The sequence below is a fragment of the Stomoxys calcitrans genome, chromosome 4 (genome assembly GCF_963082655.1).
Source record: "Stomoxys calcitrans chromosome 4, idStoCalc2.1, whole genome shotgun sequence".
Classification (NCBI taxonomy): Eukaryota; Metazoa; Arthropoda; class Insecta; order Diptera; family Muscidae; genus Stomoxys; species Stomoxys calcitrans.
The window spans coordinates 173,146,407-173,162,636 of record NC_081555.1 but is presented as its reverse complement, the minus strand read 5'-3'; the positions used below and the strand labels follow the sequence as shown (position 1 = coordinate 173,162,636).

The following is a 16,230-nucleotide window of genomic DNA, read 5'->3' as shown; positions in this document are numbered from 1 at the left end:
TTAAGTAACTGCTTGTTATGAAATTTTAAAATTTTTTAAACGAATTGACTTACTGTCCCTTTTATTTCACACAACCTTAAACTGGGCTTTTTGTAGCAATCGTGCTTTCTTGCGAAATATCAGAACATGTTTGACATTTTCGTAATGGAATTTGTTTTTACAGTGTATATGCAATAAAAAATTGATGTAAAGTATAAATTTAGCTTTAATCTTACGCGCTTTAGAACCCTTTATTTGTCTGTCTAGCCGTTACTATTATTTCGCACATGACTGTAGTATGTATACATGGGATTGAAAATGAAGAAATTAGTGTCTTGCAAATGGAATGGCCGTTATGATAGTGGATATAAATACATAAAACGCATTTTGGCTTTTAGAACATTTGGTAGATTTTAGTGGGGTTTGGTAGGACTTTTCTTAAATTTTAGTAGGAAATAATTTTTTTGAGTGGTAGCAACGTATGTAGTTTCAGCTGCCCTGCATCGCATTGACACCATTGTGTTATTTAACAAAAACACAAAAGTAAACTTTTGACTTATTTGAGTTCCTTATAAATTTAGTTTTTAACAAGTAAAAGGGCGTTAAGTTCGTCCGGGTCGAATTTTGGATACCCACCACCTCGGGTATATATGTAAACCACCTTTCGTCATAATCCGGTGAAAAATTCTTAATTTTTGCAATTTGAGAGATTCGTCTATATGACAGCTATATCCAAATTTAAACCTACCTGAGCCAAAATGAAGAGGGATGGCGGAGGGCCTAAAACAACTCACTGTCCCAAATTTCGGCGAAATCGGACAATAAATGCGTCTTTTATCGGGCCAAGACTTTATATCGAGAGATCGGTCTATATGGCAGCTATATCTAAATCTGAATCGATCTGAGCCAAATTGCAGAAGAATGTTTCATTTAAACCCCTTATTGCAAAAGTCAGCAAATATGTTCGGGATGGGGTATGGGCCCTAATAACTATCAATATCGACCTCCACTGTCTTGAAGACCCAAATTGTTTTAGTGAGCAAATACGACCAAATACCTTTCATTTCAGTTTTGGGGGATGGGGTGGCCACTCAATGACTTGGTCCTGAAAATATATATGAGATTCGTGTTCTACTCTAAAATACGTCTTATTTTAGCCGTATATTGCAATGGTCAGCAAATACTTCCTATATGGGTGGTATTATGGGGGTGGGGTGGCCCCATAGACACGTTTCCCGAATATTCATATCAGATTCGCGCTTTACTCCCTAAGACCTTTCACTTCAGCCCCATATTGCTATAGTCCTTTTTGGGGAAGGGACCAGAAACTTGGTCCAACATTTGGACATCAGATTCTTCTCACAAATGCCTTTCACTTGAGTCCCATATTGCCATGGTCGGGGTGGTCCCCCCTAACACTTCGTCCGACAATATCAGATACGTTTTCTAACCTTAAATACCTTTCATTTGAGTCCCATTTTGTCGCGATTGGTCTATATATATACTTGGTAGGTTTTGAGGGTGGGGCGGCCCCCCTAGGTACACCATCCGAAATTTGGACACCAATCCGAAATTTGTACACCAAATTTTTGTTTTTAGGTTACCGTAAGAGAGTACACAAAATTTCGTTTAAATCGCATCACCTATCTCCAAGATCTGGCGTTATTGAAAATTTAATCTTTTATCCGATATGCTCTTTTAAAGCTGTAGGAGCCACAATTTTGGTGCGATCTATCAAATTTGACAGTTCTTTTTGTGACGTCCCAATATGTGTGCATTTCATCAGAATCGGATCAGATTTAAATATAGCTCCCATATATAACTTTCATCCGATTCGAACTATTAAGGCTGTAGAAGGCAAAATTTTGGTCCGATATTTACAAATTTTGGCACGAAGTTCTTTATGTGACGTCCCAATATGTGTGCGAAATTCCATCATAATCGGATCAGATTAATATATAGCTCTCATATATATCCTTCATCCGATATGGCCTTTTAAGGCTGTAGAAGCCAAAATTTTGGTCCGATCTCTACAAAATATAATTGACATCCCAATACGTGGGCAAAATTTCATTGAAATCGTTTCGACTTTAAAGACTGCAGAAGCCATAATGGTATAATTGACATCCCAATACGTGGGCAAAATTTCATTGAAATCGTTTCGACTTTAAAGACTGTAGAAGCCACAATTTTCGTACCATCGTAAGAAAATTTGGATATAAGTGCTATCTATTAAAAGTATTACGTATACTCGTAATACTTCGGGCTCCGCCCGACTTTTGCCTTTTCTTAGTGGTTATATATAAGATATGCCTCGAAGTTAATTTACAGTTTGAGAACTACATGATATTTAACGAAAATACTGAATGCAATTTAATACTGAATTATTAAGATTTTATAATCAATATCTGTTGGATGTACTTTTGAATTGGCAGGTATATGCCCCAAGTTAACTCACTTCTATTTTGTAACTTAAGCGATAAACACATACCCTCAAACTCTGAAATAAACCAAACCTCTTAAACTCGACTTGTGTCAATCTCTTATTTCTTGCTTTTGTTCCCATTGACACAAAACTACAACTCCTGAGAAACTACATGAGGGACAGGCAATTATTTTCTACATTTGTTTTTGGAATTCTGCACAACAAATACAGTCCACCGTTTGATCTTGGGTGAAGTCTGTAGTCTCAAATCCTGTCATCTCAAATCCTGTCATCTCATTTTCAGCACCTTTGGTCATCACCCAACTCCGCTACTTACGCCTTCGCCCATAAACAATATATATATCTTTCTTCTTTCAAATTTTCACAGATGGTGCATAATGATCCCGTGGTGAAAATAGGGTACTACATTTTTTGATATCTGAAGGGGGATCGGACCCTCCCCCTTACGCCAATTTTCAGAAACACCAGATTTCGGAGATCGGTGGTGCGATTTAAGCGAAATTTAGTGTGCTCTCATATAGTACCCTAAAAATAAAAATTTGGTATTCAAATTTCGGATAGGGTACCTAGGGGGGCCGCCCCACCCTAAAACCTACCAAACATATGTTTAGACCAATCACGACAATATGAGACTTAAATGAAGGATATTTAGGATAAAAAAACGTATCTGATATTCAATTGTTGGACCAAAACACCCCTAAATCGAACATATTTACCGACCATAGCAATATAAGACTCAAATGAAAGGTATTTGCGAGTAGAATACGAATCTGATATCCAAATGTGGGACCACGTTTCTGGGGGTCCATCTCTTCCCCAAACAGGACGTATTTACTGACCATGGGAATATGGGGCTTAAATAAAAGGTATTTGAATGTAGAATTAGAATCTGATATTCAAATATGGGACCAAGTGTTTGGGGGACATATTTAGGACCATAGCAATATGGGGCTCAAATGAAAGGTCTTTGGGAGTAAAGCACGAATTTGATATCAATATTAGGGAAAAGTGTCTATGGGGCCACTCCACCCCCACAGCACCACCCAAATAGTAAGTATTCGCTGACTATTGCAATATGAGGTTCAAAGAAGAGGGTTTTTAGAGTGGAACACGAATCCGATCTCACTGAATGCCCGCCCATCCCCCAAAACACCCCCCAAGCCGGTCATGTTTGCCGACTATGGAAATATGGGGCTCAAATTAAAGATATTTGGGAGTAGACCTCGCATGTGATATCAACATTCATGACCAACTGTCTAGGGGACGTCCCACCACCATAACACCCAAATATTGGGTTGCCTAAAAAGTAATTGCGGATTTTTTAAAAGAAAGTAAATGCATTTTTAATAAAACTTAGAATGGCCCTTATCTGCAAAAAACTGAACCAAATGCGATTTTATAGCCTCATCATTGCCGAAAGTTTTACCATTTGAGGAGTTCTGCAAAGATCGAAATAAATGGTATTCTGATGGTGCAAGGTCAGGGCTATATGGTGGATGCATCAAAAGTTCCCAGCCAAGCTCACTCAGTTTTTGGCGAGTGACCAAAGATGTGTGCGGTCTAGCGTTGTCCTGGTGGAATATGACACCTTTACGATTGACCAATTCTGGTCGCTTCTTCTTGATGGCTGTATTCAATTTGTCCAATTGTTGACAGTAAACATCCGAATTAATCGTTTGGTTCCTTGGAAGCAGCTCAAAATATACCACACCCTTCCAATCCCACCAAACAGACAGCATAACCTTCTTTTGGTGGATATCAGCCTTTGAAGTGGTTTGAGCTGGTTCACCATGCTTGGACCATGATCGTTTTCGACTAACGTTGTTGTAAACAATCCATTTTTCATCTCCAGTTATGATTCGTTTTAAAAACGGATCGAATTCATTGCGTTTAAGGCGCATATCACAAGCGTTGATTTGGTTTGTTAAATGAATTTCTTTTAATACATGTGGTACCCATATTAAAATTGACGCCAAACAAACAAATGTAAACAAAATTTCGCGCACTTTTTTTCTAAAGCAAGCTAAAATTATCAGCTGATAACTGACAGAAGAAAGAATGCAATTACAGAGTCACAAGCCGTTGAAAAAATTTGTCAACGCCGACTATATTACTACTATATAACCGACAATTAGTTTTTGGGCAACCCAATATGACGTATTTGCTCACCAAGACAATTTGGGTCTTAAAGAGAGTGGAACTAAATATTTATAGTTTCTAGAGCCAAATCCTCAAACAGGACATATTTGCTTACTTTTGCAATAGTTTAAATGAGATTAGAGCACGTTGCTGATATATTTTCCGGGTTTAGTGTTTGGGGGACCACCCCAATCCCCAAAACACCCCTAAATCGGGCATATTTACCGACCATGTCAATGTGGAGCTTAAATGAAGCGTATTAAGGGTAGAGCAAGAATTGATACCCACTTTCGGGACCAATTTTCCGGGGATCTACCCCTTTCCTAAAATACCCCACAAACAGAAATTTTTTACTGAACATCGCAATATGGGGCTCAAATAAAGGTATTTGGGAGTAGAATACGAATTTGATATCGAAATGTAGTCCCATGTATTTCGGGCATCACCCCTTCCCCAAAACACCCCCCAAAGTGTAAAAATTTTTCGACCATGCTAATATGTGGCTCAAATGAAAGGTATTTGAGATTAGAAAACGAATTTGATAACCTATTTTGGGGCCATGTGCTTGGGGGACGCCTCATCGTGTAAACTACCCTCAACCAATGGCAATATGGGGTTTAAATAAAAGGCATTTAAAAGAAGAGCACGATGCTGATATTTTTTCAGGGCCAAGTGTCTGGGGGACCACCTCCCCCCCGAAAACACCCCTAAATCAGAAATAATGAGAATATCGGACTGAAATAAAATATTTAAAGAATGGAGTACACGTTACATTCAAACTTTAATTCGTAGACCAATAAAGATCATATGGGATTCAGATAATTATTTGGTTAAACTGTTTATCAAGCGATATACTATTTTCGCAGCATGGTATTTCACTAAAAACTCTTTAATTGTCGAAAATAAATATTCCAAGGAAACTTTTGTTCCATATAAAGTAAAACAAGACGCAGCGGAGCGAGCCTGGGTCTGCTATTATATATTGGGTTGCCCAAAAAGTAATTGCGGATTTTTTAAAAGATAGTAAATGCATTTTTAATAAAAAAATTAATCAAATATACTTTTTTTACACTTTTTTTCTAAAGCAAGCTAAAAGTTACAGCTGATAACTGACAGAAGAAAGAAAGCAATTACAGAGTCACAAGCTGTGAAAAAAATTGTCAACGCCGACTATATGAAAAATCCGCAATTACTGTTTGGGCAACCCAATATATATATATATATATATATATATATATATATATATATATATATATATATATATATATATATATATATATATATATATATATATATATATATATATATATATATATATAAATAAAACGAAATGTTGGTTTTAAGTAGTATTCATTATTTTTATTATACTATCTCTTTATTAACTTTATGACAAAAGATTTATACATAATTATAATGTATTCTTATTAGATTTTTTACAAAATGCTTTTTTTGTAAATTAGTTATACATATATAAATTTATATGTTCTACAAAAATAAATTACTTTTACTTTTTTTAATATTTGATTGTAAGTCGTATTTTTATACATTCTATATACCTACGGAATAGTTAACAAAATTTCATTGTGGTCTCTAAAAACTATTCATCGTTACATCATCTTCAGTAAAACTAGAGCTTTTCTTTTCTGCTGTAATGTCCGTTAAGTGGTAAATGGTGAATTGTGATAGTTAAAAGAAATACTTAAGAAAAATTGACTTAATCTACGTGGCTAAAATGTCGGAAAGTTTACAGAGCGTAATGTGACGGAGTAAATGTGTATGTTTAAAAATATTTCAAAGTTCTATATACTATGGAAAAATTATAATTCTGGCAAGTGAGTCTTGTTGTTTTTGTTATTGGGAAAGACGCATGAATTAATTCCTAGTTGACTATAAATTAAAGAATATTTGAGCATCGTACAGGTGGTACATGGCAACTAGAGGACAGGGGTAAATATTGTATATGATTCCAAGTTGCATTGAATCTGAAAAGAAAAGAAAAAGAAAAACATTTTGTATAGAAACAAAACCATAAACCGTTGGGTTTAAAGATAGACAATGAACACACGGATTGGAACTCTGAGCTTCGAATTGTGTGGCGTTGGTTGCGGATAGTGGAATTCTTCGTATAAGAAGTAGCTGCAACTGAAGTCACAGACAAGTGGAGAGACTCAGTGAGAGGCCGAGCGGCACAGGCTCTTATTTAAATGTGATGCTCGATATGAAAAGGTGAGTTATTGGTGCATTTTAATAATCATGGCCTTAGCGTTCCCGCGGCGATTGGCCCTTTGGACCGTAAAGAACTTGCTAACTTTCGGAGTTACAACAACAATAAATCATAAATAATTAGAAAAAGAGCACTTACAAGTATCTTTCAGCCAATTGCTGCTCCACATGAGGTTTTATCTTGGCATAATCCTTATCCGCTATCGATGTACTGCAATGTTTCTGCATATAGGCTAAAGTGAAAAGTTCATTCTCATTGAATGACCTTAGACCGGGTATGCGTAAACGTTCCGTTAGCTTAAGACTCTCATAGGTATGAACTTGATCAAATGAGGCCCCGACAATAGGCGAAGCCTCATCAATGGCTGTAAGAAAAGAGCTTAAGGCTTTGGCCGTTATTTTGGCTGCACTTAAAGTGATGTGAAAACTTTTTAGAGAGTGTGATGAAAGTTCTTGCAAGTCTTCTTTATCATCTTCGTCGGCGGTTATACACTCAATATCAACTTTAGCCATATCTAAATTGCTTTGCATTTCGTATCTGTTATCGACTTTGAATTGTTCCACGAATGTGGAAATCGCATCCATTAGAACTTCCAGTATGTCTGAGCCTATGCGCGCAAAATTCACAGCCACAGGATAACGATAATCGTAATAATGTGATGAGGATATGCTGCGCGAAATCACCAACATATTAAGCATATTCGAGTAGGCCACTGTAGGAGGTTCTTCGGCTGCGTACATTTCCGAAATAATCCTAAAAGGGTAGAGAGTTTTTATTAGAAATGTTTTTTTTTAAAAAAGAGTTAAAGAGAAGTTCCTAAAATATTTTTTTCTGGAACCCTAGGTAGGCGGAAGTGGTTTAGGTTAGGTTAGGGCCCGAGCCCCCACCCAAAATATTTTTGTCTAGTGCAAAATGTTAAATTAAATTTATTCTAAACAAAAATTTATTTAATGTATAATGACAAAATTTTATATTTATAATAATCTACAAAGACAACATTTGGGTGAGGTAAAAATAAAATTTTAATGAAATTTTTTCTAAAAAATAATTTAATGATATTTTTCTAGAGAAAAAATTTCAGCGTAATATTCTCCTATGACAAAACTTCAGAAAGGGCCGAATTTTTTCTAAAGAAAAAATTTTTATAAAAAATAAATTTTGTTAAATTTTTTCTAAAGACTACATTTTAATGAACTTTTTTAAGGACGTACTTTCAGCGAAAAACTCTTTAAAGAGATTATTTTTTAAAACCAAAATTTATTTGCATAAACATTTTAAAAGTATTTTTATTATGCGTATCTGTCCCAAATAACATTTTCTAAAATTTTTTTTTTCAATAAATATTTTTAAAGACAAAACGTCTGACCCTCGATTCTGTTGTCCGACTTTGATGAAATTTTATCTCTATATATATATATAAAAGGGACGTGTGACTGATTGATTGAGTGATCAACGCCCAGCCCAAAACGTCTAAAGCTAGGGTCATGAAATTTGGCACGAGTGTGGGTGTTGGGTCGTAGGATCGCGATAATACGGGGTTTTGTGATATTCTTACGTTTAGGTACTAACAAGTACGAACTGGTGACTTTTTACCATGCGCTAACGGATGGGGCTAGAATTGCGATTTTGGGCTCAAATTAAAGAGCGTCTCAAAAAAATAACATTTGATGACTAAAATTTCCTGTACCGTAAGTGAGAAAAATGGTACGTTTAGTACCGCAATTGGTACTTTTTGTTACCTTGTTTGTTAATTGAGCAAGAGCTTTGAATTTTGGAATTTAGGTATACTATGGCAATAATTGATCTAGAACTTCGAAATTTGGCTTAAATTATTGATGTTGCGAAATAAAGGGGGTAGATAAAAAAAATATGAAACATAGTAATGGAAACAGAAGAAACGTACGTTTAGTACCGAATTTGGTACCATTTCATACTTTCTTTACGGATTGAACTAGACCTCTGAAATTTAATATGTAGGTTCTACTAGGAAACATATGTCGGGTGACCAAGTAATTTTGAACAAATCATAAATTTTGGTACCAAAAAGGTACGAAATAGCTTATTTACTTTTATAGTGAACAGAGAAGGTAAAATTGAAAAATATCTAAAAATGATCGATGTCTTGACAAATATACGAGCTGTAATTGGTACTATGTAGTACTTTCTATATAGATTGAGTTACTAAAACGTACAAACGGATCGTGCGTCATCTAGAAGCTCAAGAAGTCAAAACCAAAGGTGGGTTTATATGGCAACATCTGTGCCAAATCGGTTGATCATCTGATAAAGCTGCCATATAAACCGACCTTGGGTATTGACTTCTTGAGCTTCTAGAGGGCGCAATTCTTATCCGATTTGGCTGAAATTTCGCATGAAGTGTTCTGACTCCCAACAACTGTGGCAAGTATAGTCTTATTCAGTCCATAATCATATATATGGTATGGTCTAAATCGGTAAATAACCTGAGCCTCTGGAGGGCTCAATTATTACACGATTGGCCTGAAATTTTGAAGTGATGTTTTTCTATGACTGGTGTTTTCCTATTAGAAAAAGTCATTCAAAGAACTTGACAAATGCGATCCATGGTTGAGGGTATATAAGATTCGACCCGGTCGAACTTTTTTTCTATGAGAGTATTGGTTACAATCGAGCATGTGATTTGATTAGTTAAGGTATTTTTTTCTGGGCTATATCGAACAATATCTTGATATAGCCCCATATAGACCGATCCGCCGATTTAAGGTCTTAGGCTTATAAAAGCCACATTTAAAATCAGATTTTGCTGAAATTAGGGACAATGAGTTGTGTTAGGCCACTCAACATCCTTCTTTAATTTGGCCTCGTTTGGTCCAGATTTGGATATAGGTGCCATATAGAGCGATCTCTCGATTTAAGGTCTTGGGCCCATAAAAGGCGCATTTATTGTCCGATTTTGCAAATTTTGGGATTTGGGTTTGGAATTTGACACGGTGACTTATGTAAGGCTTTTCGACATCCGTGTCTTATGCGGTTCAGATCGATCTATACTTGGATATAGCCACCAAAAAGACCAATATTTTGTTTTACAAAATTGAACAATGACTTGTACTTATTAGACCACTCAATGTCCATACCGAATTATGTCCAAATCGGACCATATTTCGATATATCTGCTATGGAGGCATACATGTTTTTTACCGGATTATGACGAAAGGTGGTGGGTATCCAAAGTTCAGCCCAGCCGAACTTAAAGCCTTTTTAATTGTTCTATCATGCAGCAGGGAGATTTCAATATTGCCTCAAATGGACAGATTGGCAAATGTCTAAGCAAATGTCTATTCACACATTATCTATTATATAAAAATAAATTGTTGCGCTTTGTCTGTTTGATTTTTATTTTTGTTCTGCTTGTTTTCTGTTCCGTATAGACTCAAAAGCAGTTTCATGAAATGTTCGCAGATGGTAGAGTTTGGTCTCCTATGAAAATAGGGTACTTCATGTCCACATACCACAATTTTCAAAAACGCCAGATCTCGGAGATTGGTACACCGATTTGAGCGAAATTTTTTATGCCCCTTAATGGTAACTCAAAAATACAAAATTGGTGTAAAACTTTGGGCCAATAACCTGCGGCGACGCCGTACCCTAAAAAATATTTGCCGATTGGGCCAATATAGGTATTAAATGAAAGGTTTTTAATCGTAGAGAATGAACTTTGTATACAAATTATACCCCAAGTGACCCTCACACCCAAAAAAAAAGATCCCTCAAATGGATATGTAAACCGATTGGGGACAAAGTAGTTTTTAATGGAAAGGTATTTGAAAGTTGCATATGAAAATAAAAAATGTATTCTAGCTGACTGGGGAGCCTCACCACCCAACACCATATATTTTCCGATTGGGACAATATGGGTGCCAAATGAGAGGCATTTGGAAGTAATGTACATATCTGATAAACCCCCAAAAACGACCATCTGTGCCAAACGTCATAAATGGGAATCTTTGAATGGTCTTTGGGAGTTAACTACGAACATGGTGATCATATTTCTGATAACATATCGGGACAATATGATACTTCAATGGAAGGCATTTGACAGTAAAGTACGAATCTGATATTAATACAATGATCCAAGTATCTGGTACTTATGAATGACGATAATATGGAACTCAAATAAAAAGTGAAGTAAACATTAGAAATATACATAAAATGTTTAGTAAATGTGAACTAAACATGATTAGGCGCATTTCTTTCTTTATAGATAATGGAAAAGAAGACTTTAAAGAAGTGGAGAATGTCCAAATTTCAGGAATCATACATTAATTGTTTGTTGGGTAAGATTCACTTACGTGTCAATTATCGTTAAAGCTTTTAATTTTTCTTCCATGCGAGCTTTACGGAAACTCCATATAGATTGCAGATGGTCGACGAAATACAAGTTATTGAGCAATAACTCATTATAGTAATCTTTGATGTAGCTTTTATTGGCTAAAACTTCTTCTGGAATGCCAATTTGTAAACGCATAGTGGTGAGCTATAAAACAAAGAAGATTTGGTATAAAACATTTAAAGTCTCTTAAAAATGTTTAAACCTTTTCGTTAATAAAACGTTTCATATCCCTATCAATCCAGTTGGCTTCATTCACCGATTGTTCCAACTGATTTCTTAAACTATAGTACATCAGTTTAAGGAATTCATCATTGCCAGATGTTTTATTCAGACCTTTGTTCTTTCTCATATGGGAAGGTAAAAACTTTTTGGCCTATTAAAAAACAAGAAACAATCAAAAAAACAAAAAGAATATAAAAAAAGACAAAATGATCTAACCAATTGATCTTCATGAGTCTGCTTTAAAGTATCTACCGCAAACGGCAACCAATCCTTAACCACTTTCGCACATACCATCCATCTGGGATAAGTGGCAGTATGTCCATAGACGGCATGGTCGAAAGTTTCTACCAAGTTGCGGTATTCTTTGGACAAGTGTGACAGCAATTGCCGCACCATGGACCATATTATAAAGTTGTTGATGGACCTACAATGAATAACATGTGTTGATATCATGGGACAATTAAAATGTTATACAAATTTAAAAAAACTTACTTTCTGTCTGAGCTTGATACTATAGTAGAGAGTTCATTTATTACCTCTACATCCTTGATCAAAACTTCGGTGTCGTCATTTATTTTGGTGTTTGGAAAGAGCGCCTGTAATGTTTCCATTATTGGGAGCTACAAAATAAGAAAATATGTTTAAATCTGAGCATGAAGTAAAATTAGTGAGTCAGAAATAGGTTTCTCTAAAGACAAAATTTCTATAAAATTGTCTCTAAAGACAACATTTTAACTTAATTTTCTTTAAAGATACAATTGAAAACAATTTGAATAAATTTTCTCTAAAAATTAAATTGAAATAAAATTTTCTCATTTTGAAGTTAATAATCTTACCGATGGTGCAATGGATTTCATTTCTGCCAATGTTTTAATTTCATTGTAATTTCGTTCACTGGCAGATGTTTTTACGATGTCTAAGCGATTTACAATTCTCTTTTCATAATTGAAAATCTCATCAGCGAAAAGTTCTGCCTGTTGTGATACAATACCTGAAAGAAAAATATGAAATAAAAAATCATAACTCGTGGAAAAAGTGGAAACACACAGAATTAAATTAAATTACCCATATTTATGGCAAAATCTCGTAACAGTAAAATATAGCCTCTAACAATCTGGAAAAAAATAGGAAAAAAACATGGATTAAAGCAATAAGTCTATGCAATAAATCACTATGAATTATTATGGTATATTTTCGAAGTTTTTTTCCTAACTACCTAAATATACAATGAATTTAAAACTCTTGGAAGACATAACAAAATGATACATGTAAAATTTCAGCCAAATCGGATAATAAATGTGCATATAAATGTGTTGGTCACGTTTAAGACTGATTTGCACTGTATTTTCCATAGAAGTTGGGGGTCATATCAAAACACCACGTTTCATCCAAATCTAAAAATAATTTTGACCACCAGAGACTCAAGAAGTTAAATCGTGATATCGGTTTATATGTGAATTATATCTATGTAAACATTGACTGATTTGGCCCAATTTCAATCCCAACCGAACTACCTAAACAAAAAATATGTAAGCAAATGCGGCTACCTTAACTCGTTTAAACTCAAGAATACCTATTATATATTGGGTCGAAAGCCTTCGATAGCTCTAAAGCTACAAAAACCATTTATTGTCACGGATTGACTTGTTTGAGATCTCTGCTAATATTCACATGCATTGTTGGTAATGTCTCCAGTGTCTCGGCTAGAAAAAGCATATCGATCTATACGGTTCTCCTTTATTGAAATTATTGTCTTCATTGGCGGGCCATTAAAGAAATATAACAAGTAAAAAGGCATTAAGTTAGCCCGGGCCGAACTTTGTATACCCACCACCTTGGGTGAAAATTGGATAACTTAAGCACCCAAATTCGGCACGGACATTGATTGGTCTAATATATACATATGTCACTATTCAATTTTGTAGAAGAAAATATTGGTCTTTTTGGCAGATATATCCAATTTTAAACCGATCTGAACCATATTTAGGTCGGATGTTAGGAAGTCTTAACCTACTCACTGTTTAAAATTTTAGCGTAATCAGTTAAAAAATAAAGCTTTTACGGGCTTCAGACCCTTTATCGGCAGATCGGTCTATATGATATAGTCCGATCTGTACCATATTTGGGTTAGTTTTCGGGAGGCTTAAAATAACTCACTGTTTTAAGTTTCAGCGAATCTAATCCATATTTAGGTCAGATGTCGGGAGGCTTAAATTAACCCACTGTTGCAAATTTCAGCGAAATCGAGTAATAAATAAAGCTTTTATGGTCTTCAGACCCTTTATAGGGAGATCGGTCTCTATGGTAACTATATCTAAATATAGCCCGATCTGAACCATATTTGGGTCCGTTGTCGGGAGGCTCAAAACAACTCACAGCAAAATCGAATGAAAAATAAAGTTTTTATGGGCATTAGACCCTTTATCGGAAAATCGGTCTATATAGCAGCTATATCCAAATATGGTCCAATTTGGCCCGCTCAAGAACTTAACCAGCGTGCATCAAAAAGACGTATCTGTGCCAAATTTCAGCTCAATATCTCAATTTTTGAAGGCCCTAGAGTGATTAAAACAGACGGACGGATAGACGAACAGACACGCGGACATCGTTAAATCGCCTTAGAATTTTACGAAGATCCAAAATTTATATACTTTGTAGTGTCGGAAATATAACTTGACAAGACCGGCACTTAAGTTTCAATTCTTCAAGTGTTCTAGTCACAAATTTCTTTAATGTTCGTTGACCACCCTATTAATTTTAAGATTCAGTTTCATAATTCCGAGGTGAATCGCAAAACCCTTTTCCCTCATCTGCAATCATCACCGCCTACGATGTACATATTTGACCAGCTAATTTTAAGAGAAGGTGTTGGTGAGTTTTGTCCCAGAATATATATGAATATACGAGAAGGTTGGTAGTTCACTGAACCAGCTATTGCTGTATTCTCCAAAACTATTACCAACGTCGTTCTTTTGTTAGATAAACGTTCTGGTGTTCTGAGGTTGCTTGCCATGGAGTGACTTATGTTTCACAATTGCACAATTATTTTACCAGGACTACGTTCTAGACTTGAAGAGGTCTATCACCGCTTTGCTGTTACCGGCTAGAACAGATATCTCAGTCATTGTGTCCATTCACCGTCTAATCGGAAAACATGTTGACAGGCCGAAGGTTGCCAGTAACGACTTTTGCAGAAGCTGTGAGGACATCGAAGAAGAAGAGACTATCTTCTATGTGATTGTCCCGTACTGGCAGTCAGACGGAGTTCCACTTTAGATTAGATTTAGATCTGGATGGTTCATCTGTAGGAACTAGGAGGCATCTTCCTTCTTCTGTCCCTGTGGTATCACAATGGACGAAAACGTCTAAGTGAGTCCGATGGCAGACTGCAACTTTAACCTAACCTTAACCTTCAAGCTATTTGAAATGTGTTGCATTGGCAGTTTTCTGACTTCCTACGTCCGACCAGCTTATTTTAAGAGAGTGTGTTGGTCAGTTTTCTTCCCGAACAAATATGAGTATCTAAGAGCGTAGGTATTTCGCTGAAGCAGCTCTTACTGTATTCTTTGACACTATTCCCAATGGCTAGTTTATCCCGTTCTGGCTTTCTAAGGTTGCTTGCCATGGAGTGGGTTATATTTTGCCATTGCGCAGCTATATTATCGAGACAAGAAATGCTTTCTTGAAGGTAGTTGCTATATGCTTGAAGGAAGTTGCTATATATTTCTCGCAATGCTTAGAAGGTTAGTAACCTTAATGATCAGAATTCGCTTAAATGTCTTCCATCACAACTTGTTCAATTTGGTTGTCCCCCCACCTCTTGATGGGGGGACAATCATAGGCCTTGCCAATATTACCATATTGAAATCTAATCTCCGCGACCATTAGCCTCAATTGATTATCGGCAGTTTCCTTGTGGAGGGCAAATGTTCCCATCGTTGGACCAAAGCTATTCTTTTGATATTGGTACCAAAATCTTTCATATGTTTTCTAGGCGCTCGGAACATAAATGATAGAATGGGCACAGATAAGACTGATGTTAAGGAATTTGGAGCAAATCTGAATACAACATTTTCATGAGCAGGGCATCATGATAACAATGCAAGAAACCAAATTTTGTTCTTTTCTACGAATCGGGCGTTTCTGGCAGATAACGTCACGCGAATTGGGCATTACTTACGATAATATTCTTTGTATATCATGCATCATACATGATAGCCTGCGAACTTGTACCATATAACGCATTGTGTTCTAGTCACGTAGCCAGAAGCAGAACTTAGTCTCCAGTTCCTCTTTATAGACGCCCAGACCTATTCTCCGCTCTAGATTCAATCCATCCGTGTACCAATACCAAGACGACAACAGTGTATCATACCGGACTTCGGACGCCTTCTCAGTTATTCGATTGGAAATCTCTTGCAATCTAGGAAGGTTTCTGTACTTCGTCTCGATTCTTTTCTTTCGTTCTTTTGTTAGATAAACGTTCTGGTGTTCTGAGGTTGCTTGCCATGGAGTGACTTATGTTTCACAATTGCACAATTATTTTACCAGGACTACGTTCTAGACTTGAAGAGGTCTATCACCGCTTTGCTGTTACCGGCTAGAACAGATATCTCAGTCATTGTGTCCATTCACCGTCTAATCGGAAAACATGTTGACAGGCCGAAGGTTGCCAGTAACGACTTTTGCAGAAGCTGTGAGGACATCGAAGAAGAAGAGACTATCTTCTATGTGATTGTCCCGTACTGGCAGTCAGACGGAGTTCCACTTTAGATTAGATTTAGATCTGGATGGTTCATCTGTAGGAACTAGGAGGCATCTTCCTTCTTCTGTCCCTGTGGTATCACAATG

The 16,230-nt window shown here is 36.1% G+C and overlaps 1 protein-coding gene across 2 annotated transcripts in view; it reads right to left on the bottom strand.

Moving 5' to 3' along the window:
* Positions 1 to 6,083: 6,083 nt before the first annotated feature.
* The window catches only part of LOC106082699 (protein gone early), a 154,734-nt gene continuing 144,587 nt past the window's right edge, over positions 6,084 to 16,230 (bottom strand). For both annotated transcript variants that reach the window (XM_013245370.2, XM_013245369.2), the window contains 8 exons: positions 12,445 to 12,493; positions 12,216 to 12,370; positions 11,872 to 11,999; positions 11,596 to 11,803; positions 11,360 to 11,530; positions 11,117 to 11,301; positions 6,927 to 7,541; positions 6,084 to 6,546 (listed from right to left, as the gene is read on the bottom strand). In XM_013245370.2, coding sequence (XP_013100824.1) covers positions 6,459 to 6,546; positions 6,927 to 7,541; positions 11,117 to 11,301; positions 11,360 to 11,530; positions 11,596 to 11,803; positions 11,872 to 11,999; positions 12,216 to 12,370; positions 12,445 to 12,493 — 1,599 coding nt within the window. In that variant the 3' untranslated portion in view covers positions 6,084 to 6,458. The remainder of the gene's footprint in view (positions 6,547 to 6,926; positions 7,542 to 11,116; positions 11,302 to 11,359; positions 11,531 to 11,595; positions 11,804 to 11,871; positions 12,000 to 12,215; positions 12,371 to 12,444; positions 12,494 to 16,230) is intronic.